The 25,733-nt window shown below is 47.7% G+C and overlaps 1 protein-coding gene across 3 annotated transcripts in view; it reads left to right on the top strand.

The window, feature by feature from the left end:
- The first annotated feature begins 1,369 nt into the window (after window positions 1-1,369).
- The window catches only part of EFR3B (EFR3 homolog B), an 87,920-nt gene continuing 63,556 nt past the window's right edge, over window positions 1,370-25,733 (top strand). For 2 of the 3 annotated variants that reach the window (XM_057309290.1, XM_026520070.4), the window contains exon 1: window positions 1,370-1,504. In XM_057309290.1, coding sequence (XP_057165273.1) covers window positions 1,420-1,504 — 85 coding nt within the window. In that variant the 5' untranslated portion in view covers window positions 1,370-1,419. The remainder of the gene's footprint in view (window positions 1,505-25,733) is intronic. The other variant, XM_026520060.4, reaches the window with a different exon arrangement.

Below are 25,733 nucleotides of genomic sequence, written 5' to 3'. Positions count from 1 at the left end.
AACAGGAACAAAACCTGAAAACAGCAAGGGAGTAGGAGGAGATGCTGAGGCCAGAGAGAAATAGGAAACTTGAGTTTGGGGTACAATAGGGAGAGCACTGTCCCAAGAGTCCAGCAACTCCCTCCAGTTCTGTTCCCTGCCTTGGGTGAGGAAGGAAAGAAAGAAAATAACTGTGTGATTTCCCACTGTGTACTTTCATGTAGGTTTTATATAAACTTCCCAATAGTCCTGCAGGAAGCTGAGGTTTCAGAGAGGGTGGATGACTGGCCTGCAGACACACAGCTCAGGATCTAGGAAGAAGAACACAAATTAACCGCCTCAGTTTCCTCTTCTGTAAAATGGGAGACATCGCACCACCTTTAAGCTTGTTACCTCCTTTATTCCTGCTTTAGGGGACAAAAACCTCAACCATGGGGCAAGAGGAGAAACTAAGGAATAGGTGCTGAAAGGAAGGCCAGGTGAATGTGTGAGATGCAGAGGAGGCTGGATGGAGAAGCCTTAGGGAAGCCCTGGGCTAGGCCAGAAGATGTCATCAGGGTGTGGGGCGTGAGCCTTTTGCCTTGGGTCTGTTTCTCACGTGGTCATAGAGGGTGAAGTCGGCCTGTGGCACAAGTAGAGAGGATCCTGGGCGCAAAAAGTGTGAATTACACGTATAATCTGGGAGAGGGAAAGCAAGCGGGCTTCCTGCAGCACTTAGGGAATGGTGTGGGGTGCGTTTCCCCGCGTACTTGGCCCAGGAAGGACGCTCATTGGTAGCAAGCACCCGGCTGAGGACTGGCTGGGAGGGCCACAGCAGAGTTCTTGATTAGGGAATGGGGCTTCGCTAAGGGAGCCAAGGAAGGGAAGAGAGTTATTCCACAGTCCCTCTTCCTTGAGTCCCCTGGCTCAGCCTACGCAACCTGGACAAATGGGGGGTGGGGGGTACACCTGCAGCTTCGGGAGCCCCTGCTGACACTGGGGACCCACGGGTTAGGGGCGATGTTAGCTGTCGGCCTGCGCATTCCGACAGGAGCAGGGAATTTGGGTGGGCGACTCCCCCGAAGAACGCTGCAGCTGAAAAACGCACCGCCCAGGACCTGGGAGCGACAGGCTGGGAAAGGCGCATCTTGGGGTTCGCTGGGGAGGCTGCCGGGGCCGCAGCAGGCGGAGGGCGGGAATTTGCCTGGGGCGGGGCGGGGCCGGGGGTCGGGGCGTCCTGGCAGTGGCCGCGCCAGGGGGAGGGACGTCTCATTAGCATAGCCTCCTCCCCTCCCGGCGCGGCCCTGCCCAGCAACCCGAGCGGAGGCCCGCCGCGCTCAGCCTGGGCGGCTGAATGGGCGAGCGGCTCCCGGCTCCGGCCCTTCCGCGTCCCGCCCTCGCTCGCGCTCCCGCCCCGCCCCGGCCTCCGCCGGCCGCCGCCATCCGCCGCCCAGGCTGTGAATGAAAGGCAGGCGCCGCCGGGGCTGGCTGCAGGCGACACGGCGACGCGGCCTCCCAGGAGGCGCTCGCCCCGCGGAGATGTACGGTAAGGAGGGCTCTGCCTCCGGGCTCGCAAACTTGCGGGGGGCGCACCATTGTCCCCCTGCGGGGCCCGGCGAGGCCAGGGGGCGCGGACTCGGTGCCCGGCTGGGTTCTTTCTGTCGTTCTGTGCGCGCGCTGCTGCGCTGAGAGGACAAAGATGCTTAAGGCGGGGGACCCTGGGGTCCTCGGAAGTCCTTCGGGCCGGTCGTTTGCGGGCGTGGGGCGGGTGGGCGGTGGTCCGTCGGGGGGCGGGGGGCTGGGGTGATCCCGAGCGGCTGTGTTGTGGGGAGAGCGGGTCTCCCTTGGAGCCGAGCAGGCGGGGAGCGTTGGTGGAGGTGGTCGTGTGACAGCATTTGCAGAATTAACAAAAGCGGGTTGCGCCAGGGAGTTTTATGCGGGAAGCCGGTCTGGGATTGCGGGGAGAGCTCGCTGTCTGCCTTACGCCGGGCCGGGAGGATGAGGGGGGCGGCGCCGGTGCGAGAGCCAGTCCTGGGAGCCTCTTGTCGCCGCCCCTGGATGTACGTGGCCTCTGTCCGCCCCTGCCGCCCGCGGGTCCCAGGTTCCCGAACTTCCAGATTTGCCCTCCGCAGTGATGAAGGGAGGAGACGCTGCTGAGCGTAGAGCGCAGCTGTGGGGAGTCGGCCACCTCCTGGCTGCTCCCCCCCCCCAACCTCTCTTCTTCCCTTCCCCAGCCATCCCCTCAACTGATGTGCAACAGTTAGCCAGACCCTCCTGATGCACAGTTCTGCTTTAAAAATTTGCCAGGCATTTCTCTGGTTTGGAGGCAGAGTGGTTAGAGAAAAGAGAGCACTTTGGGTCTCACACTGCATCTTTAATGAATGGAGCACTGGAGACCCAGACCAGTCTAGAAATCAACTGCCTTACAGAGAATCCAGATGTTCTGAGCTAGTTGTGTGTGTGTGTGTGTGTGTGTGTGTGTGTGTGTATGAGTGAGAGAGAGAGAAATGTGATTCCGATGGACATAAGTCCATCAGGACCCAGGTCCTGGGTTCTGGCAGCTACGTAGGACCAGCCAAAACACTGGAGCTGTGTTCACCTCCCATCCCCACAGCCAGGTAGGGGCTCAGGTGGCACCTGACTGGTGAGTGTTGGGAGAAGAGCAAGTTCCGGATTTAACCTGAGGCCTGCTCAGCTGCCTCACTCTGCACACAGACTGTGAGTCACAAAGTTTGGAGGCAGAGGAAGCTGAGCCTGGTACAAAGGCTCTGCAGTCCGTGGGCCTCACTATTTAGAGAGAGAGAGAGAGACATTCAGCCTTTTCATCAGTGTCCTTTCCTGTCCTGTGGTCACACATCTGCACTTCTGAACCAGGGGGAGACATGAGCAGATCCCCTCAGCAAGTATGATTTCTCTTCGATGCACCAAAGGGAGGGGAGGTTGACCTGAGAGCGTGTTCTGTGGGCCAGTGCTCTGCAGGCAGGTAACACGGTGGTTGCTTGGTAAGCTGGGAGGTTGTGAGGTTCCCAGGAGAAAGCCGTATTTTCTTTCTTTCTGTTTCCCCCCTGTTCTCTTCTGCAGAGTGTGCAGCCTGGAGCTGCAGATCACTTGACAAGAGCATGTGACTGCAGGGCACCTGCAGTGGGCAAGGAGTTAGGACCAGGCCCATCAGAATGGGGAAGAATTAGGAACCCTAGTTCTGCGGGGCCACCTCATTGCAGTGAGTCTGACACAGTTTGGTAACTGATCCCTGATATTGGGACATTGGGGATCCCTGTCTGCCTCTGTGTGTGAAGCAGATCAAGAAAGAGTTGGTTGATATAGAAAGGTGAACTGGGAAGCCAACATATCTGGGTGTTATTTTTGGATACACCACAGCTTTTTCATTTCTCTGTTATGTTCTTATTCCTCCAGATGCAAACAGAGAAGGTACTTACTCCTAAATCATTCATAGAAAGATTATAAAGAAGGAATCCTCTAGGCAGTTGCCTGCAGCAAAGGAAAGTCACGCCAATGCTGGTTGGGAGATGATTACTGAGTCTTACTTAGTGAAAAGCCTTGTTTTAGGAGGTGTAAAAGGGAGCCCGCTCTCTAAGGGGAGGGCTCAGTGGCCTGGATTTCAGTATTTTCTTGAATTTTATGACAAGAAAGGGTCCATGTGATACCTATAATCATTCTCTCTCCAGCAGTCAAGAGAGTGATGAAAAAAAGTGGATAGAGAGGTTGGGAAGGCACAGAGCCAGACTTCTTATATTTGGTTCTTGTTTTCCCATATTTTCCAAATGATTTGCCCAAGGTGACACAGTTAGGTGGAACAGGGGAAAATGAAAACAGGCTTCCTAGCTCAGTGCCCCTCCGCTCTCAATGCCTTGGGTAAATGCTCACTAGGAAAATGCCACTAGGGATTTTATTGGCTGATGGGCAGTGAGGCCCCCATGTATAGCCAAAGTCACCTAAGCTTTAGGTAAAGGTGTCCCTTGACCACCCACCTTGGTGACTTGATCCCACTCTGAATTTGTAAAACCTGACTCCTGTTCCCACCTCTCAGCTGCTTGGAGATCCGGGACAGATCTTCCTCAGCTCCCCTCTTCTCTCCTCCTCACCTTACCTCAGCCCCTGACAACTCAGTCTTTCTGTGTTCCTCAGTCTCCTCCCTCCCCTTCCTTCTGTCTGTGGGAGAATAAGGGCCCCTTGTCTTGGCTAAAGGACACAGTGCTATTTGGGACAGAAAGAATCTTAGAACTGGAGTCAGCCCATCTCAATCTAAGAGCCAGCTCATGGCTATGTGACCACAGACAAGTGGGGTCATCTCTCGGAATTACATCTCATTACACCATTTACACCTCCCGAGCCTGTGGTGAGTCTCAAAGCTGGGCAGTGGGTGTGACAGTGCACCAAGAGCTTCTGCACTCACAAGACAGGTTGCTCAAGAGCCTGGCCCCTTCAGATCCTCTTGGGCCTCTACCCTTCTCTCTTCTTCTCTGCCAGTTTCTGAGATGGGTGTTTGCATCACCGCCCACCCAGCTTAACCACACAAATCATCTTCCTTCACTAGCCCCTCAAGCCCCTGAACTCCTGCTTTGCCTTAGCTAAACTTACCCCCGCTGCCTCCTTACCACGCACTCATTCCTAAACCCCAGTCACTTTCTGGAAATGGCTCTCCATAAGGGATGCTGGTGACTTCCCACAGTCTTGTTTATACCTGGGAGCACAGGTTGATAAAGGAGCTGGAAAAACGAAAGCACTTGGTACTGGGGTAGAAAGATCATAGCAAATTTTCTGGAAAGAAAAACGTTCCCCTTACTGTTTCTTTGTGTTAGAATTGTATAACTAAGTTTCCCTATTCCTCTCTTCTGGGGTGGAGCCAGAGCGGTCCTGCCTAGGAGTGTCCCACTTACCCACTGAGGTGAGACAGAGCTCTGAGAAATGCTACCCTCCAGGAGGAGGGCAGTGGGCCATGGAGAGCAATGGGACAGGATTTCCCCAGAACCACATACAGTCCACAGAGCCCGATCCCACTAGAACAAAAGCTGCTCACCTCTAGGTCCTGCCTCATCCTCAACTTTTGCCTTTGTGATTGAGAATACTGACTGTAGGGAACTGAGCCACGGTGGACAGCTTTCTGTAAAGATGCCTTACAGAGCACGCACTTGTGCAACCCGTGTGGATGGTGTGGAAAAGCCACAGGGTGGAGCTGACTCCCTCTGAGGTGCAGGGCTCACTGTTGCATAGAACTCCGAGCTCCTGCAGCTCCTCCTCACAGGCAACTCCCACAACACACACACACACACACACACACACACACACACACACACACACACAGGCTGCAACCTCCTTCCCTAATTCTTGAGGCTCCTGCAGCCCTATGGTGTGGTGTTTGGCTTGGGACAGGAGCTGTGTGCCCTGCCTCCCCCCGTCCCCCCAGCTCCTTTAGTCCTCTCAGGAGCCGGGCAGGATCTCCTTGGGCTCACAGTTCAGTGAATCCAAATGCAGTTTTCTTTTTGCACATGTATGAAAGTAGACAGTTGCATTACCTTATAGCAAGTCTAGAAAAAAGAGGAGGGAAAAGACTGTCCACAATCCTACACACTAAAACCGATGTTTTAAAAAATATTATTATATAAATGACCACTCGGATTTTGTACTCACCTTTTGCCCTTTCCTTTCGATTTCTTGCCCCCATCCTGCCTGGGTTACCCTGGGTGTGAGGGTGAGGGAGCACCAAGGGCCCCATAGCCTGGGTCTCAACCCTGACTCTGCCCTTCAGGTAACCTTGGACCTGAGTCTCTCTGAACCTGTTTCCTGGATCTACAAAGATGACAACGCCCGCCCACCTCACCGCAGAGATTAATCAGGATAAGAGAGCTGCCCCCACTTTCTCCTTCCCTTTCTTCAACTCTCTCCTCCCTGTTTCTTAATAAAAAAGCCAGAGGGGGAAAAAAATATATGTCCCATAAGCTTAATATCAGTGCTTGTGAGACTGTTCCTTATATCAAACCAAAAAAAAAAAAAAAAGGAAAATCTAATTTGAAAAGCATCTTTTTTTTCCTGGTAGTCATCCAATCCTTCTAGAAAATCTGGAAACATAGTAAACTATAAACAAGTATAACTGCTTTTGCTGTTTGGATATCTTTTCTTCATGCATTTGTTTATGTGGTTGGAATTATTCATTTTACATGATTTTATATTGTATTTTTTTCTACTTTAACATTGAAATATAAGCATTCCTGCCCACCCCCCAAGTTAATGGCTGCCATTTTTACTGGCTATGTAACAGTCCACTGAGTGAAAGTATAATTTCCTTCTTGCACAATTAGGTTGCATATACAGTATTATAACCCTGGAAAAGATACCAAAGCTTTCTCTGAATTTTAGAATATTTCCCTAGCAGCTCTCCAAATGGGTTGATCAAGGTATATGAACATTTGAAATATCTGTTACATATTGTCAAATTATTTTCAGTTTGAATCAATTATAATCCCACTAGCAGTTGTGAGAGTACCTAACCCCCTGTACTCTCAAAAGCATTAAATATTGAGATTTCCCCCCAACCTGTGCTAATTTGATAGAAAAGTTGTATCATTTTAACGTGCATTATTTCTAGTGGTCAAACACTTCGTATGTTTTTTAACCATTTGCATTTTAGTGAATTTTCATACAAGTGAGTGCTTTATTTACTGAGGATATTAACTACTTGCCTGTCATTTGCCTTATGCTTTGTATTTTGAAGGGAAATAGATACACACTGTCAAGTATTTCTGGAGTGTCAGCTACATATGATATTCCATAGGGCATCGAGGGGGATACAAAAATATAGAGAAGCCCTTTCCATCAAGATTACAATTTGAGTCTGTAACCAGGCTGCAAAACATGCAAGGCTGAAAATGTTACAAAGCTAGGTTCGGTCAAGTTGCACAGTGGTTGTGGGATCCCGGAGTTACTCATTAGACATTCAGCCAGCAGTATCTCGAGGTAGAGGAGACCCCTGGAGGTGGAGGCTTTTGGAGGACTTCAGAGGGGGTCTGAAGGCTGGATGGAGAGGTGGTAAGGGTGTGCCAGCTGGAGGCACCAGGGTGAGAACGTGCACGGAGGTAAGGAAAGAGGAGACCTGCCCAGAGAGAATTAGGGGTGGGGGGGGCTACCTGGGTTTGGGCAGAGGTTAGGTGGGGAATGACTTGATGCAGATTTTGTCAAGATAAGGGCTGTTCACTTATCTCTGTGAGTCTTAGGAACAATTGAAGATTTTAAACTGCCAGAAGGCTGATTTGCACAATTGATCTTTTAGGGAAATGAAGCTGGGGGCACTGTGCAGAATGGGATGGGAGGGGGATGAAGTGAAAATGAAGAAAAGCAGAGACAGTTGTTGGAGCCACCGGTAGTAGCCGAAGGAGTGAGAAAGCTTTGGACCACTTATAATTGTGCATTTTCAGTGGGAAATGTTTGCCCCTTCAAAAAAAAAAAAAAAAAGGAGTAGGACTGGGGATGGGGGTGGGAGGGAGGGAATTGAAACTTAAAAAAATTCCCGTGCTACATGAATGTGGGTTATATAAGCACACATAGAGAATAGTTTATTTCTCTCTCTCTCTCAAAAAAAACTTTAAAAGTAATTTTTTAAAAAGATTTTATAACTAAGGATGTACTGTATGGTGACTAACATAATATAATAAAAAATTATTAAAAAAAGACGGCTAATGACCATTATGAGATAACGATAATAAAAAAATAAAAATAAAGATTTTATTTATTTATTTATTTGACAGAGAGAGAGGCAGCGAGAGAGGGAACACAAGCAGGGGGAGTGGGAGAGGGAGAAGCAGGCTTCCCGCTGAGCAGGGAGTCGGACGATGCCGCTGGATCCCAGAAAGCTGGGAGCATGACGTAGCCGAAGGCAGACGTTTAACTGAGCCACCCAGGTGCCCCAAAGAATTATTTTAAAAGAAAAGAGAATAGTTTATATTGAAATAGGTGCTAAATTACTTAGGGTTGTAAAGTTATTATAATCTAACTTGTTCTAGAAATGATTTGGAGCCTATCCTTTATACACACACATGTACACATACGCACATGCCTGCACTACAGTAAAGAAAGAGGTCAAAACAAGGAAAATCTAAGAATTATACAGAGAAAAATAAAGCCGAGAATGAAGTTATTTCAGGGAAAAAAAAGTGCATACCAGCAGACCCTGTTGTGAATTCAGTGTTGAGTTTTCTACAGGAAATTCAGTTTTGAGCTTCCTGCAGGCCACAAAAGAGGGGAAAAGTCATTTGCAAGACTATTAGCATCTGTAGATTTTTTTTTTATTATTATTATTCACTTGCCTAGGTCCAAAGCAGCTTTTCAAGATGCTGAGAGCTGAGAGAAAATCCTCCCTGAGTTCCTCCAAAAAGAGGAGCTATTTCATAAATATTGGTCTAAATTAGATTTTCCTTTTGCAAATGTAGTTCGCTTAATCTGCCCTATGCCAGTTTGGAGAGTACTGAGACCTGTCCAAATGCAAGTTGTGGGTTCTGATTCCTCACCTTGAAATTGCCCCCGGCTCTGTTCTCGGCTTCCTTCCTGGTTTGCCATAAGCCAAGACTCACTGAGGCTCTTGTCCCACTTCACGGATGTGATTTCTCCTTCCAGGGATGGATGTGAGCCCTCGGAGAGGTTGCTCCCTGGAGAAGTCATTCCTGCCTTTACAGTTAGGGAGGCTGTCTGCTCGCTCCCATTCGTGTGCCTTAGTTTACCTCCCCGCACAGCTGTTCATCACCTCCTGTATTTCCCTTGTCTGTTCTCCACGAGACTGTCAGCTCCATGGAAACAGGGAACTCATTTCTTTCTCTCCCTGCTGCCTCTTTAGGGCATAGGACACTGCCTGATACAGAGTAAGGCCCTGGAAAATTTTATTAAATGAGTGAATCCTAAGTTAGGTGTCATCTTTTTTATTTACTTTTGTAACTTCCGACCCTCTATGTATTTCAGCCTTAAATGTGTTTTGAATAGCAATACAATTACTATTACTTTAGATTCCATTCACTGGGCACTACCGTGTGCCAAGCTGTAGTCTAAGCACTTTTATGTATTAACTGACTTAATCTTCCCCAAACTATGTTAGGGATTATTATTTTCATTTTAGAAATGAAAACATGGAGGTATTGAGAGGTTTATGAACCTGCCCCCGGCCACACAGTTATGTGATAGGACTGGGATTTCAACCTTGGTGGAGTGTGGACTCCCCCTCCCTGCCACAGCACTGGCCCTATAATATTCTGAATGTTTCAGAGAATCCAGGCCTTTCCTTTGTAGAGCTTACTGTACCTCCCAGACTCATGTGTGTTACTTTGGGCCATGCAGGGGAGTGCAGAAGACAGGGATGGAAAGATGAACACCTGCGGGGGACGTGCCTTCTCTTTGGCCCAAGCCAGTCAGCGCAGAAGCTGGGAACCCTCACTTCTGGTGGGATCCTCTGCCTCTGGGCACCCTTCTTTCCTCCTTTATCATTGTTTCACTTTGTGGGAGACAAAGGGCCCCGTGAAAGCCCTAGGTGTAGATAAGTAAGTAGGAGAGGAGCCAGGAGAGCAGGCTGGTAAGGTCTGAAGATAGGATACAGGAGCCCGTGATGGCAATGAGAACCAAGGAGGCACGGGCGTGCATCTCAGAGACAGGGACAGGTAGGGGGGCAGAGGGGGGCTGTCACGACCACCACTGAGTCGCACGCATGCCTAGATGGCAGTGTTCTTAAAGACATGCCCCACTATCAGTGCTTGGCCTGGAGGAGAACAGACTCTGGGGACATTCTTTAGCAGGAGGACCTTCTGCTTCTTGACAGTTTGCCTGTGAATTAAAACTCCTTCCCTGTGCCTTCAAGTCCAGCCAGTCTGGATGCGGCGATCCCTGCCTCTGGAGGTTGGTTCAGGACTGAGCTCTGTGTGGGAGAGAGGGACGGTGGCCCCAGTCCCAGATGGCCACTTCCTAGCCATAGGACCCTGGACAGGTAGTTCCCCTCCCTCTGAGCCCATTTCCTCCCCTGTAAAATAGGGATAATCAGTCTGCCTGATGTAGTGAGGGTATACTGAGGGGGTCAAACAAAATAACGTCTAGGTGCATGTGTTTCCATTAGAGAACACTGTGCCTATCAAAAGTGGTATTATCCCCGGGGCGCCTGGGTAGCGCAGTCGTTAAAGCGTCTGCCTTCGGCTCAGGGCGTGATCCTGGTGTTCCGGGATCGAGTCCCACATCAGGCTCCTCCGCTATGAGCCTGCTTCTTCCTCTCCCACTCCCCCTGCTGTGTTCCCTCTCTCGCTGGCTGTCTCTCTGTCACATAAATAAATAAAATCTTTAAAAAAAAAAAAAAAGTGGTATTATCCCCATCCAAGCAATTCTAGTGGATGCTTCTGGGGCATGCCCACAACCTCTCCAGAAACACTGACAGTCCCTGTGTACAAGGATGGAAATGTTAAGTTTAGACTGTACTTGTTAGATGCCTTAGATGGAAGGGTCTGGTAAAAGCAATGTAAAACCATAGAGCTGCTTCCATGTTGTGAGCTAGACACCTGCCTCTGTGAAATCTGTGGCAGACTGGGCCCCTGAGATGGGACAGTGATGACGTTGAGCGCTTTCTGGTCTCCTAGAGGACCAGCCATGGATTGGCGGTCCGTGACCACCTGCACCAGAAAGACAAGAAAATCTCAGAGACCACAAAGAGGACAGATGTGGCCCCTTTAGTCAAGTCTTATACTATGCTAAGTTCTTGTGCATTACTGACATTTAGCAATGTTTATTCCATGTCATTCTACTCATTATCTCAACTCAGAGCAGTTCTTGGGTGGTGGATGCCATTCTTCCTGTGGTTGAGCTGAGGGCACAGAGATCTGGAAGTCCAACAATTTGCTCAAGGTCATGCAGGTGGTTGAAGTCATTTTTCTTCACTGTCTCCTAAGCAGGTGCTCACAGAGCTTCGTGTGAGATCAAACACTGACTTTGTACCTGGTGGCAATTAGTGTGCCTTAGGCCAAACAGCAAATTTCACTGTAAGGGAAGAATTCCAAGCTGAATATTTGGGTAGATTTGGCATGGTTTCATTGTAGCTTTACTTCTAGGACTTTTTTTTTTTTTTAAAGATTTTATTTTATTTATATGACAGAGAGAGAGACAGCCAGCGAGAGAGGGAACACAAGCAGGGGGAGTGGGAGAGGAAGAAGGAGGCTCATAGCGGAGGAGCGTGATGTGGGGCTCGATCCCAGGGATCCAGGATCACGCCCTGAGCCGAAGGCAGACGCTTAACGACTGTTAAGTCGGGCACCCAGGCACCCCTACATCTAGGACTTTTAAGCTCAGTGCCCTAATGCACGTCCTGTGGTCTGACTACAAATCTGAGAATTAGGGATTCTGGGTTCAAATACTGACTTTGTCGTCAACCTACAGAAGGACCCAGATAAATTCAAGCACCTGGGAAGCAAGAGTCTTAGATTCTTAGCTTGGCAGAGCTCCACGCTTCATCTCTTGCTTATTGAGAAAGACTTCATTCTGTGTCCCAACTTTCTCTTTAAGTGGATAATACTTTAAATAACATTTATAAATTGTATGAAGAAGAATCCCCAAATTACAAGAACATTAATAAAGACCTTGGCAGAGAGCCCTTAGAAAGGAATACCTATACTATTATGTCTTCTCACTACTTGTACAGGAGGGATCCTTCTAGAGCAGAAGCATCCAAAATAATGCTGAAAAAATCGAGAGCCCTGCAGTCCCCTGCCACGTCTTCTTTGTGTCCCCACTGTATCTTATGCTCTGCTGTTATTTTTGTCATTTATTTGTCACACCGAATGTCATTTCTTTCTTTCTGAACTAGATCTGTGACACCCGTGAAGACACAGCCTGTATCTTAATTACCTTTATTTTTGGGGGGCGCCTGGGTGGCGCAGTTGTTAAGCATCTGCCTTCGGCTCAGGGCGTGATCCTGGATCCCTGGGATCGAGCCCCACATCAGGCTCCTCCGCTGGGAGCCTGCTTCTTCTTCTCCCACTCCCCCTGCTTGTGTTCCCTCTCTCGCTGGCTGTCTCTCTCTCTCTCTGTCAAATAAATAAATAAAATCTTTAAAAAAAATTATCTTTATTTTTCCTAGCATCCAGCAGAAATCTTTGGTATGTAGTAAGAGCTCAGATGTTTGCATTGAACTATAAAATAATTATATGTGTCATTTATCCATCCATCCATACATACAAACCTAGCAGCCAGGGCACGAATGATAGTGGGCGGGGTGTGTGTGTTTGTGTGTGGGGGGGTGTCTCTCAGAAAGATCCTGTAGTGATAGCAACAATATTTCACCATTTTACTTTGTCTTCCCCCATTGGTCATAATGCTGTATGGAGTAAAGAATATGCCAGAATATAACCATTTGACTTTTCCTCTAGACTTTGACGGTGTTCGTCACGAGAAACAGCCATTTGGCTTGCCCGCAGAAATGGCGAAGGGCAGTTAAAGAGACAGTCTCACACATTTCCTCCTTGGTTTGTGGAGCTCAGAATAAATGTCACAATCTTTTTCTTCAAAAAGGAAGGTCACTTAGTAGTATAATTATGGGGAAATCTTTATTTTGATTTCCATTCATATCTTTTGTGCATTATTCTTGTGTAAAACAAGAAAGATAAAAAGGCCCTTTGAGGCAAAGGCAATGAAATGTCTGTTTTCTCATTGCTTGGAAGCACCTGACCAGAATGTTCCCGTATAAAGCACTACACAGCCTTGTGCATCCTCCGTCTTAGAGCTGGAGACACTGAGTGGAAGAGCAGGTATGAGAATCTGGGCTGAGGGTCAGACAGAACAGAAGAGGGAACACACACCAGGGTCTTCCCATACTGTTCCCATCAAACTCCTGAAAGTGCCTGGTCCTACAAGCTGCCTGGGCCAGCAGCCGGTAAATACAGTACACACATCTGTCTTGAGAAGTTTTGCCCCAAAGCTATTCCATAGCACTGCTAGGAATGTCCTCTTCTCCCCAGACAATACTATCAGAGAACAAGGCTGAGTGTTCTGAGGAGTGGGCGGTGCTGGACGTCGTACAAGGCTTTCCTTCTGCTTGATCAAGGACATTCATTTCTGTGCTGGGAGGGAGAGTTGGCCATCAGGGCTGACTCTGGCTCTGTAAATTTGAGCAAAATGCCCAACCTCTTTCAGATTTGGCTTTACCTTCTGCAAATTGGGAGAGCTGGACTGGATGGTCTTGAAGGGTTCCCTGGTCCTTGGGTCTGCTAATGGTTTGGAGCAGCTGTCCGTCCCGTGGGCGAGGAAGCAGGGGCTGAGGGTATACCCACAATAGGAGTTTTCAAAAGATCCAGATGGCAACGTAGACACTGTGATCTCGGGTCCTTTATGTAACCTGGCTATGCATCCATTTCCTCATTGATCAGATGTTAATGCAAACAGTATCTGTCCTGGGGTCCTGTTGAATGGGGTGAGGCAAGCTGACGAGTAAGTCGGGGTAAGCGTGGATAGGAGCTATGTACTTCCCACGTTCTGGGCGCTACGGTTCTTGCTTTATGTATATTCAAATTTCACAAAAATCCTGGGTGGGAGGTATTCCTTTCCCCTGACCCATTTTCAGATAATAAGAACATTCAGAAAAGGCGGTATCGGGCTGGCTCAGTGAGTGGAGCACGTAACTCTTGATCTCAGGGTTTTAAATTCGGGTCCCATGTTGGGGTGTGGAGATTACTTAAAAATACCATCTTAAAAAAAAAAGTTCAGGAAAGTTAAATGACTCGTTGGAGGTCAACCTGCTCATTAAGTGGCATGGCCAAGAAAAGAGCCAGGTCTGTTTCATTCCAATGTTATTTTCTTCTATTATGCCTGGATTCTTATTGAAAACACCCTCATTAATTGGTCTACATCAAAATTAAAAACTGTGCACCAAAGGGCCCTATCAACAGAGTATAAAGGCAGCCCATGGAATGGGAGAAAGTATAGGCAAATCAGACATTGGATAAGAGATTACTATCCAGAGCACCAGAACACCCGGGTGGCTCAGTCGGTTAAACGTCCAACTCTTGCTTTTGGCTCAGGTCATGATCTCAGGGTCATGAAATCGAGCCTCCCATCTGGCTCCACACTGGGTGTGGAACCGGCTTAAGATTCTCTCTTTCCCTCCCCCTCTGCTCCTTCCTTCCCACCCACCACACGCGCTCTCTCTCTCAAAAAAAAAAAAAAAAAAAAAAAAAAGAGTGCCTACAATTCAACAACAACAATCTTGTTAAAAAATGGGCAAAGGACTGAGTAGATATTTCTTCAAAGATATATAAATGGCAACAAGCCCATGAAAAGATGCTCAGTGTCACTAATTATTAGAGAAATGCAAATCAAAACCACAATAATGTATCATCTCAGAGTCACGAGGACACTATTACCAAAAAACCAGAAAATACGTGTTGGCGAGGATGTGGAGAAATTGGAACCCCTGTGCACTGCTGGTGGGAATGCAAAATGGCGCAACCCTTATGGAAAACAGTAAGGCGGTTCCTCAAAAAACTAAAAATAGAATTACCATATGATCCAGTAATTCCACTTCTGGATATATACCAAAAGAAGTGAAAACACGGCCTCAAAAAGGTATTTGTACACCCACGGTCATAGCAGCATTATTCAAAATAGCCCAAAGTGGGAGCAACCCAAGTGCTTAGCCACAGATAAATGGATAAGCAAAATGTGATCTATACATACAACGGGATGTTATTCAGCCTCAGACATGGTTGATGACCTAGCATTAGTCACCTGATTGCTCAGGGGTGTATAGAAAAGGAGACCAGAAATTATGATGTCATCACATTCTTTGGATCTCTGAAAAACTCCTCCAACTTGCATGAAGAATATCATAAAAGTACCTTTTTTTTTAAGAAGGAAGATTTATATAAATAAAATTGAGGGCGTGTCTGTTACTGCCCGGCCGTGGTGGACGTGGCCGGAATGATGACGAGATTTGGAGGGTGCATCAGGGGTGGCCTGCGTGGCTGGCAAATGCGTATTCACCTTGGTGGGGGGTGTACCCCAAGGAGCTAGCCACGGTCCTTGTGAAGCGCCGCGAGAGGTCCAGGGGAAAGGCGTGCAAGACATATTCCGCAGAAGAAAATACACAGTGAATTCAGACGGTGGCCCCCACTGAGCTGGAGGGGCTGGCGCCCTAAATTGCAGGTTGAATTTTTGATCAAGCCACCTCTCACACAGGCAGCTCTAAACGGCCCGCTCTGAGGTGAGCAACAAGCCTGATTTATTTACAAAAAAGCTCATGCTCCACGAGGGAGCCAGCCTGTAATCAATGCGTGTGTACTAGCCTTGAAAGAAATCCGCTGGAATACGAACTGTGGTTATTTCTGTGTGATAGGCTCATGGATGATTTTTGAATTTTCTTTAAAAAATAGTTTGTATTTTTCACATTTTGTGTAGTGAGCGTGTGTTTCATAATGGCAGAACGTAAATAGAATTAAAAGTATTTTTCATTGTCAGAAGCCTGTGGAGAGTTATCTAGAATCTTCTAATTATGTTGTAGAAACAATTATGCAAGAATGCATGCAAAAACAAATCTATGTTGAGAGAAATTAGAAATCAGTGGTGGGGTGAGGGGCTTGACTAGAAAGGGGGACTCTTTAGAGGGTTCTGAAATGTTTTATCTTTGGTTCGAGTGGTGGCGACACGAGTGTATCAACAGTTGTCAAAACTCAAGGCAGTGAGCTCTTAAGATCTGAGCGTCTACTGCGTGTTAATTATATTGCAACAAGACCATAGGAAACCCGGGAGAAGAAAACACGCACGCAAACAATAGCGGGTCTGTGTTGCATCGCTGGCAAGTCGGCGTGCCGGGAGACAGCCAAGGACCTGTGCCAGCCGGCACCAGGGATCTTAGCCACAGCCCCAGATGGTCCCCAGCACCCCAGGAAAAGCGGCCATTGAGAGCTGCTGGTCAGGGGGGTTATGCTGCTAGACAGCTTCCGTGCTGAGCGGAGAGTGGAGGAAGCCGCCCCGGGAAGTCCAGCTCGTCGCTGGCAGCTGGGGAGCTGATGGTGCCGGCAGGGCGGTGGGCAGAGGGCCCACAGAGCAGGGCCATCTGGTGTAAGGCCTTCTGAGCACTGCTATTGGCATTCTCTGGGACTTTGAGTGACAAAATAAAGCCTGGCTTGACCAGGTCTACAGTACCGTCTCAGCACCAACATAGGCCTGGCTGACGGCTGAGCGGGGCCGGGCGTGTGTACAGGATTGATTTTTCCATTTCCTCCGTGGGGCTGCTGTGACCTCACAGCCCACAGTCCTGTCTTTTGCCGAAGACTTGTGAGCCTTGAATGGCCTTATTATTCACCTGTTCTTAAGAATTCTCAGTAATGTGCTGGCTTGTGACATCTCTCTACAAAGACCTATAACTTCCTGGCTAATTTTTTTTTTTCTAATGACACATGGAAAGGAATGAATCTCAGTGTCCCCTTGGCAGGCCAGGGTCAAGTGTGAGCAGCCTGGGTTTGAGTTCCAGCTACCTCACCTAACAGTTGTGTGACTTTGGATAGTTGCTTAACTGCTCTAAGCCTCAGTTTTCCTCATCTGTAAGATGCGGACAGTAGACCCCCCCGAATATTGTTGGGAAGATTACATAAAGTAATGCGTTCAGACCTCTTTACAGTTCCTGACACATAACGAGAGCTGAATGCCAGCTGATTAACAGGTGAGGTCATAATTTACTACCGACAACCTTTGTAATGAAAACATAGCAGTAACGGGGCCCCGAGGATAGTGTTCCAGGGGGGCATTCCTCACTCCGCATTGAGAGCTTTCACATAGCAGTAACGGGGCCCCGAGGATAGTGTTCCAGGGAGGCATTCCTCACTCCGCATTGAGAGCTTTCGAAGGAGCTTTTCCTTTCCAGCTGGGTTTCTGCTTTCAGAGACGCACGCGCTCGGCTGAGCTGCCTTCTCAGTCCACCTGCCTTTTGCTTCTTGCAGAGGCCAGAACCTGCTGGAGGGACTTGCTTCCTCGCGCTGGTACGTCCGGAACACCCATGCGCGGTAGAGCTGCTTCATTAAAAATGGGTCTTGGCTGTGCTTGGCCTGCTGCTTACTTGGCATTTTTAGTATGACTCAACCTAGTACTTGTTTTGCATTTTTGCAGAATTCTGGTACTTGCTCCTGATTCTGTTTTGCATTTCAAAAGTGTTGCTTCTGAAATTTCCCTCTGGCACCGCGACCACCCTGGTCCTGGCTTTATTTTTTAGCAGCTCTGGGCATGGTGCCGATTTTGGGTTCTGGCACCAACAGCTCGTGCTGTGACAGACTCTCTGATTATATATTTGGACTCTTAAGTGATTGATCTTGGATTCATAGCCCGTAAGAGTCTGCATCTTAAATCTGCTAGTTCCTCTATGTATTTGGAGCACTCACGCTTGCTCTCAATCAGTTTGGCTCCGTAACAATGAAGCTTCCTCTGGTTTCTATATTTGATACCGTGTGTTCATTTGGAAAGCTGGAGGTGAGTAACCCTGCTTTTTATAGGCTGCCTGGTGGCCACAGTAGGAAGCTGGACATATTATGGGAATGGGGAAGGCATACGTGTGTTGTAAATCCTAAGTCCTGGTTTCTAGTTCTTAGCTCCAAACTTAAAACAAATTGCCAGTGAAATTTCTAACACTCTACTGTGTTCATGTGATAGAGTCTACTGACTGCTCTGTAAGCTTTTTGAGGGCAGGACTTATTTATTGGAAGGCTTCTTATCCCCCATAGTTCAAATGTCCTTAAAAAAAAAAAAAAAGAATCAAATGCCTCAATGTGCTATTTTCAGATGAGTGAATTCCCACAGTGAGCTCAGAACATCTTACAAACAGCTATACATATAAGGATTAACTTTTCCCCCCTTTGCTCTCATTGATTAGGATTCCCTGGGCTTCAAAGGGCCACAAAACACTTTCTTCCACAAATGTAACCGGGACACTACTTAAACTGATAAACAATGCTTATAAAGTATTAAGTGAATCATGAAAGAGCAACAGTGCTCCATCAACAATAATTCTACCATCAAAGCTATGAAATATGTCTAGGGTCCTGAGGCCACTCTCGAAGCACGAGGTGTGAGGGCCACCTCAGAAGTTGGCCCCCTGCGCGCAGGGGCCCATGTCGCTGATACTGGATATGGCCTGGGCGTCCTCAAGTACGCACGCCTGGCAGCGGGGGTGGTGAGCTGCCTAGGCAACGTGTCCGCCATCATGGATGCATAGACAGACCAAGCATTACCTTTGCTCTTTTTAAATAAAATGACTCATGTCATATTCTAGATGCTTCTAAACCAGAAGCGATGGAAGCTGACATTACACCTCTCCTCCTCCCTCCATGGTGGCTGTCCACTGACCCATTCTATTCAAGATCCCACTATCCACTCTCTGCAGAAAACCTATCCGGAAAGCCACATGCCTTCCCAGTCCTCTCAGCATTCAGGTTTTCCTATCTTGACCGTTTGCACTTCTTGGAACTCCCTTCACCCCCAAAGTGCCATGACAGGTGGCCCCTGGGTGCTCACCTTCGTCTGATGGCAGGCATCCTTGCCCGTCACTGTGCAGATGCCGGGAAGCTCTGCCCTTGCTTGTCTCCAAATGTCTCTCCTGAAAGCCTCTCTCCTCCCCTTCAGCTGTCACCTCCCCTTGTGACCCCCACAGGAAAAGAGAGGGAGAGAGGCCTAAGGGAGCTCACCTTTTGCCCACATCATCCCTGGTCCCCCACCCTGATCCCAAATGTCATCACTCGCTCCAGGGCTGGTGAGCCACCAAACAGAAGCCCTTCCTTCCTCCTGAGTCCCCTTTTTACCTACTCACCACTCCACTGTGGCGAGAGACTGAATTTGCCTTGGCCGCCCCGTCACACACTCACCCAGTGTGACTCCCTTACATTCTTTCGTCACATCTCCAAGTGGGCACTGGGGGCTCACCCCTTGTCTTGATCCTCCGCTAGCAGGGTCTCATTCCCAGTGGCAGAGGGAGAGGCAGACCACACTCCGTCTGTGTATTGTCCATTGGAAGCAGATTCCTTACACATTCTTCGGCACAACAGGGTGTGGTCGAGGGGTGCCTGGCTGGCTGAGCTGGTAGAGCACGTGATCTTGATCTTGGGGTTGCGAGTTTGAGCTCCATGTTGGGTGTGGAGACGACCAAAAAGGGGAGGAGGTTTTGAGACTGTCATTTACTAATAATGACAGTTCTCCTCTTGCCATCTGCGGGCACTTCACCACCTGGCCCTTCCCTAACACTCGAGCTGCATGAACACTGCCCCAGACAGACGGGCCAATGACCTCTCTCCCAACGCTCCCTTGGACTTGGCTCCTCCCAGCTTCCACTGATGCTGTTTCCGCTGCCTGGAATGCCCTCCCTTCTCTTATTTGTCAACATTGTATCTGTGCCTCATTTCTGTTGGGACGCGTCTAAACTGAAACGACATCTCCACCCTCGGAAGTCCCCCCACGCTGGCTCTCTGACTCCAGGGATGCTCATATTAACTTTTCTGAAGTCAGCTTGTGCACAGGCTTTCACTCCAAGGGCACGGGAGCCCGGGCATTCTATTTCTTTTCATCTTCTACCCGTCTAATGTACTGGATGGGTTTGTGGGGCATGCATGGGTGTGTGCATGTGTGAATAGATGACGTGACTCCTGGCTCTTTCACAACTTTGTGTCAAAATTCCCGCAAGAACCAAGCTGAACAAGTGCAGAAAACAGCCCGTGTGTGTGTGTGTGTGTGTGTGTGTGTGTGCGCGTGTGTGTTTAAACTCTTGGATTCCAAATATTTGAACAGAAAATTCTTCCTATCACTTTTGAAGAGAAAATGGAAGAAACATGAAAATTAGGGATGTTTGTGTATTACCCATACATAACACACTGTTTTGTATTATATAATACAGAAACATTTTTGTTGGGGAAGGAAACTGAAAAAAAAACTACAAGGTCTAAGTCAGAGCTGTCCAGGGGAACTTTCCGTGGTTATGCGAATGTTTTATATCTGTGTTGTTTGATCCCGTAGCCACTAGCCACGTGTGGCTGTTGAACACATGAAATGCGGCCGCTGTGCCGGAGGAACCGAGCTTTAAATTTTATTTCATTTAAATAATCACAGGTGGTGAGTGGCCAACCCTGCACTGTGGGGATCCTTGCCGGACTTTCTGGGTGCATTTGCAGCCTGTTTTGGACACGTATTCACACACATGCCGAGTTTGTTTGGCCTGCGAGTGTTTCACGCAAGTGGCATCATGCCATGTGTGTTCTGCAGCCTCCTTTTGAATTGACGGTATGTTTGGAGAGCTCCTGGGAGCCGCGCTCAGAGCCCCGCTCTCTTCATTTCAGCTTCTGCCTACTGTCTGTCGCCTGGAGGTTCACTGGTTCATTTAGCCGGTTCCCTCTTAATGAACATGTAGGCCCCCAAACCAATCGTATCTGCTTCCCTGTGCATTTGGGCAGCTGCAGATACTGAGAATGGAATTCTAAACCAAGGGGAGGAAAAGTACCCATATTCTCCCCATGGTTCTCCCAGGCCGGGTTCTCCTGGACCATGTATGCAGGGTCAGCACCGGCAGACAGTGCCCAGGAGCCATTCTTCTTCTTCTTAATATTATTATTGTTTTGTAGGAAGCTGGTAGCCGTGTAATACTGTGATCTTTGTTTTCACGGCCCATGCTGAGAAGTTGAAGCCTAGATTTTATCAAACAGGCTGCGATGCGCTCTGAAAATACGGAGGCGTTAATAACAATTGGAAGATGACACAGGCAGCGTTCAGCAAGATAAGCAAGCCGAGTTCGATGCAGAGCTTGAGAAAAACCTGGAATGTTCAGTGCCTCCTTTTTGAGTTAGATTTCTCAAAACACGGTCATTATCCCCATCTTGGGGAACAAAATAAGGTAACAGGGCTTGAAGGCCATCTATTTGCACTTGAAAATTGGGTGTTGAGCAACAAGTAAAACAAAGATTCATGGTCCGATCTGTACCGGGGAGTCATTTGCTAAGTGAGGCAAAGGAGGCCGAGGCCTTGGGAATAGCCAGGAGTCCATGTGAATTAAAGTGAAGAGAGAGGCCTTTGCCTGTTCTGGTGACCACAGTGTATCGTATCTAGTGCTTTTTTTGTTTTTGTTTTTATTCCTAATTTCAAAGCATGCTGAAATAAAAATTGTTAAAGATTCTGTACTAGGTTTTTTTTTCCCAGTGGTTACCAGGGGTTACCAGTGATTTTAAGGTTTAACCTTGGATGTGGCGAACAGCAGGTAGCATCCTATAAATTACAAATGCCCCTCCTCTGGGTGTTATATGCAAACATGGATCATGGAACACTACATCAGAAACTAATGACGTATTGTATGGTGACTAACATAACACAAGGAAGGAAGGAAGGAAGGAAGGGAGGAAGGAAGGAAGGAAGGAAGGAAGGAAGGAAGGAAGGAAGGAAAGAAGAAAAAGAAATGCCCCTCCATAGCCAAGAGAGAGAATGGGCCGTCGTCCCAACCAAGAACCAGGAAAGGAGAAAGGGACGGAAGTGAGAACAGGGAAGGAGAGCAGCGGCTCGGAGGGAACAGAGCCTGCTAATCAGGCTTGCAGACAAGCGGAACTGGGGGAAAGAATGCAATATCCAGTGTTCCTGGGCATGAAAACAAAGGAGAAAGTTCACTGTGATTTGATACCCCCAACAGGTCAAGCTGTTTCCTTTCCTGAACATCTTCTGTCCTGATTTAACCTCAGTTGCCATAGTTTGGGCCGTCCTGTGAACACAACTTCAGCATACACCTTTCTCACTAAACACCCCATTGTACAATGTTTCCAGGTTGTCACCGAGTCTTCAGAATTATGCCAGTGAGGTTTGCACTTATGTTCCTTCTTCGAGTACGTTCCAGCCAGCTGGCTACGTTTCCCTCCGAGTTCCTTTGTTTACAAATATCGTGGTGAGCCTGTATCCTGTGCCTGTGATTCGCAGACATCTGGAAAACAGGAGAGCCGGTGCTGGAAAGCTCCTCTCCATTGTTTTCTCTCCAGATTTGTATCAGCTTTCAGTGTATTGATTTTACTGGTCAGTGTTCAGACTCTGGCCTCAACTGACCTTCTTTGTCACGGCCGATCCCGCATCTTGCATGTCACTCTGATTTGGTGCAAATCAACCTCAGTGGCTGAGTTTCTCACCCCATCTCCAGGACCGATGTGGCTACTGAAGCGCCATTGGGGGCGGGGGTCCCTATTTTGGTCGCTAGTTGCCGGCACTGGGCTTTGGCCTCCATCTCTCTGCCATAACCCTGGGCCATGGGCTGTTCTTGCTTAGGCTGTGACCCATCGGGCCCTTGCTTCTCTTTCGTTCTCACCCTGACCCTGGCCCGTCTTGTCCTAAGCTTTGGCTCCTGCTCCTTTTCTCGATGGCCTCCCTTCTTCCATTCTCTCCAAACTCAACTTCGACCGTCCGGGTTACTCTTGTTGGTCTTCCCAGTACACGATTCTCACCCTCTCACCCCTGCTTTTCAACAAACCCTCAGGTATCTCCCCCTCACCTACGAGAGACTTCCTCAATTTCTGGAACTCTGTCCTAAGGAAATAATCCAGAAAATGAAAAAAGCTGCAATGTAGCCACATTCATCCTAGCGTTATTTCTAATAGCATGAACATGGCAACAAGATAAATGTCAAATAATATGGAAAAGGTCAGCAAATGATTATAGCTCTCCTCACTGGGATTTTGAGTCACATTAACAATGATGATTATGATGACAATTCAGCAGCAGGAAAAATGCTTATGAAATAAGGGGACCAGACAGCACACATTTATGCAACACCTGCTGTGTACCAGCTCCTGCTAGGTATTTTGTTCATCTCCCACAGACTAGGAAACCAGCAGAGGCTTGGATGACCTGTCCAAGGTCACTTAGTTCATAGTCCTGATTTTGCTTAATTCCAAAGCTCTTTCTATGCTATAAAATACAAAATGGTGGCTATTTTATGACACAATTTCTATTTGGAGTGAGTACCTGCTAGGCCCACATCCTCCAAGGCTTTGCCTAAATTCTCCCTCCCCCAGAGAATTAATCTTCCTTAACCAACCCAGCCTAATTCAGTCTTCTCTGAATTGCTGTAACACATGCAACTTTGCTTGAGAAACCTCAGTCCACCCAGGCTGGCTTACATTTTATTACTTGTGCCTTTCTCTCCAATAGACTGTAAGAGTTCTGAAAACCAGACCTGTGTCTTGTTAGCACCCCGTATACCCAGGCAGCCTTTGGCACGGTGGGGGCCCATAATAGGTGCTCCATGTATGTGGACAAGCCTATTTCTCCTTCCAGTGGTAGCCAAGCTAGCATGGGGCTGGCTGGTCATTCAAAGGGGCAGTGGGAGAGGCTCTGGGGTGATATTGGTCTTGTGCCCCTGGGAGCAGATCAGAGTCCTGTGTCAAGGTCCTCTGCGTATTACCACCTCCGCTCAAAGCAAGTGCCTTTGTCTTTGTTATTACATGCCAACTTTTAAAAAACTTCTTATTTTGAAAAATGTATTCACAGGTCGTTGCAAAGAAATGCACTGGGAAACCCGTCCCCCACCACCCCCAGTGTTTGCTTCTTGCATAACTATCGTTGAGCATCAATACCAGGAAACGGACATTGGCACCATCCACAGAGCTAGTTCAGATTTCATCGTGAGTTACCTATAACTTAAAAAAATAATCCACCTTGAAAATTATCTTCTTCTACCTGGGCACATTTTCTTCATACACTTGCCTGACATCTTTACTTTCACTTCAAATCTTTATACACATCCATGCTTTGAAGTTAGAGGGCCTCTCTTGCTCTGTTCCTGACTCTGTTCCTTGCTCCCTGTGTGGTCTTGGTCAAATTCATTAACCTCTCTGAGCTCTGGTTTGCTCCTCCGGAAAGTGACAATACTAACCTCATGGGATTCTTGTTCAAGTATGAAGTGCTTGACCTACGCACGTGATATCATCGGCGCTCAGGAAATGCCAGTGTGTCCTTTCTACCCCACCGATACATGGAAAGCCCTCTTTTTCTCACAATTCAGTGGAATCCTTCTCTTTTAAATAGTGTTCAAATTTGGTCTCCTCTCAAAATTACTTTTCCATCCCATCTCTTGTTGCCTCTGCAGTCCTGCTCTGTGTATGTGCAACATTTAATTAGTATGATCCTGATTATATGTTCCATGTTCCTGTCGAATATATTTTTATTTCTATTTTTGCCTATCAGGGATTTAAGGGTATCTGAGGGCAGACCTCCATGCGTTGATTTCAACAAGTCACCGTATTGGATGAGCCTGGGGATGGTGCCGTCTTTAAAACAAGGATGATTACATCAACCTCATAGACTTTTCTGTAAAGATGAAACAGACAAATGCAAGTGAGACACAGCATAGCACCTGGTCCAGACAGGCTCGAAACATGGTAGCAGCTGCTCAGTGGAGCTTTGTCCTTGGGTATCCGAGAGCTGATGTGTCTCTACCTAGATTTGGATTTAAATCTCTAAACACTTGTCTGTGTTTTACTTCATGCTCCAAGTATAAAATAAAACCAAGAGACTGTCAGGGTCATTTTGCTCTGAAATTCCATTTTATTCTGTCTTGCCTTCTCTCTCCTAAGCTGGGAAAGAGATTTTAATAGTTATTATTAGATTAATATTAATGATGATAATAGTTAATAGTATCTAACTGCTTATTATATGCTAGGAAGACTTCACAGAAGTGGTTCTGTTTTGCCCATTTCTTGCAGATGGGTTGCTGGAGGCACAGAGAGCTTGAATACCTTGCCTAAGTGTGCACAGCTGGTGAGACCTGGAACTGGGGTCAGACTGCAGGCTGTCTGGCTCCTGAAAATAGTTGGGATAAATTTTTCCTACTGTCAGTGCTCGAAGAGACAAAGAATAGAAAAGCATTCTGTTTATTTTTACTTATTAGTATTATTTTTTTTAGAGAGAGAGATGGAGAGAGTGTGAGCTGTGGGGTTGTGGGGGGAAGAAGGGCAGAGGGAGAGAGAGAATCTTAAGCATGCTCCACGCCCAGCACAGAGCCTGACCTGGGGGCTTGATCTCACGACCCTGAGATCATGACCTGAGCCAAACCAAGAGTCTGACACTCAACCGACTGAGTCACCCAGGCGCCCCACAGTCTGTTATTTTAATGAATTTCTCACTAATGGAAGAGCAATACCAAAGCCCAGGGGAGCTTACAGTTAGTAAAGAATGGAAGCCTTGACACGAAATCAACTGGACACATTTCTTTTTTTTTTTCATCCCCAACCTCAATTAAGGTGGCAATCAGATTAACCAAGATTGGCCGGAAAGCAGTGAGCATGTTGGAAACGTGGGGGGCTCAGAAAGGTCAGGCTGCTGACAGCTACTGGTTTGTCAGACATGGTTTGGTCCAAACTGTCTCCCCAGGGACAATTCATTTGCTATTTAATTCCATTCCCAATAAAATATGTCTGGAAACTTGGACCCTGCCTCCTTCCTCAAGCTCATTTTCATTAGCACATCTTCATGGTCTCTTTGCTCCCGAATCTTCCTGGACAGCGAGAGACAGGTGCTGGACCCTTCAGGCGCCCCCTGTACTGGGCCACAAGTCTGGCAGCCACAGGTCACCATTTGATTTCCTGATCCCCAATAAATCAAATCAGGCTCTCCCTGCATGGTTCCTGGCTTTAATTATCAAGGGCAAATTGCCGCATCATTCAGGATAATGAAAAATTAGAAACGACTGGGAGAAATGATTAAATAAATCAAAGTCTGGTCAAAAGGTGGAGTGGTGAGTAGCTATGAAAATGAGGTTC

Source organism: Ursus arctos, unplaced genomic scaffold (genome assembly GCF_023065955.2).
Source record: "Ursus arctos isolate Adak ecotype North America unplaced genomic scaffold, UrsArc2.0 scaffold_8, whole genome shotgun sequence".
NCBI lineage: Eukaryota > Metazoa > Chordata > Mammalia > Carnivora > Ursidae > Ursus > Ursus arctos.
Note: the sequence above shows the minus strand (reverse complement) of the source record. Positions and strands in the feature narration are given on the sequence as shown.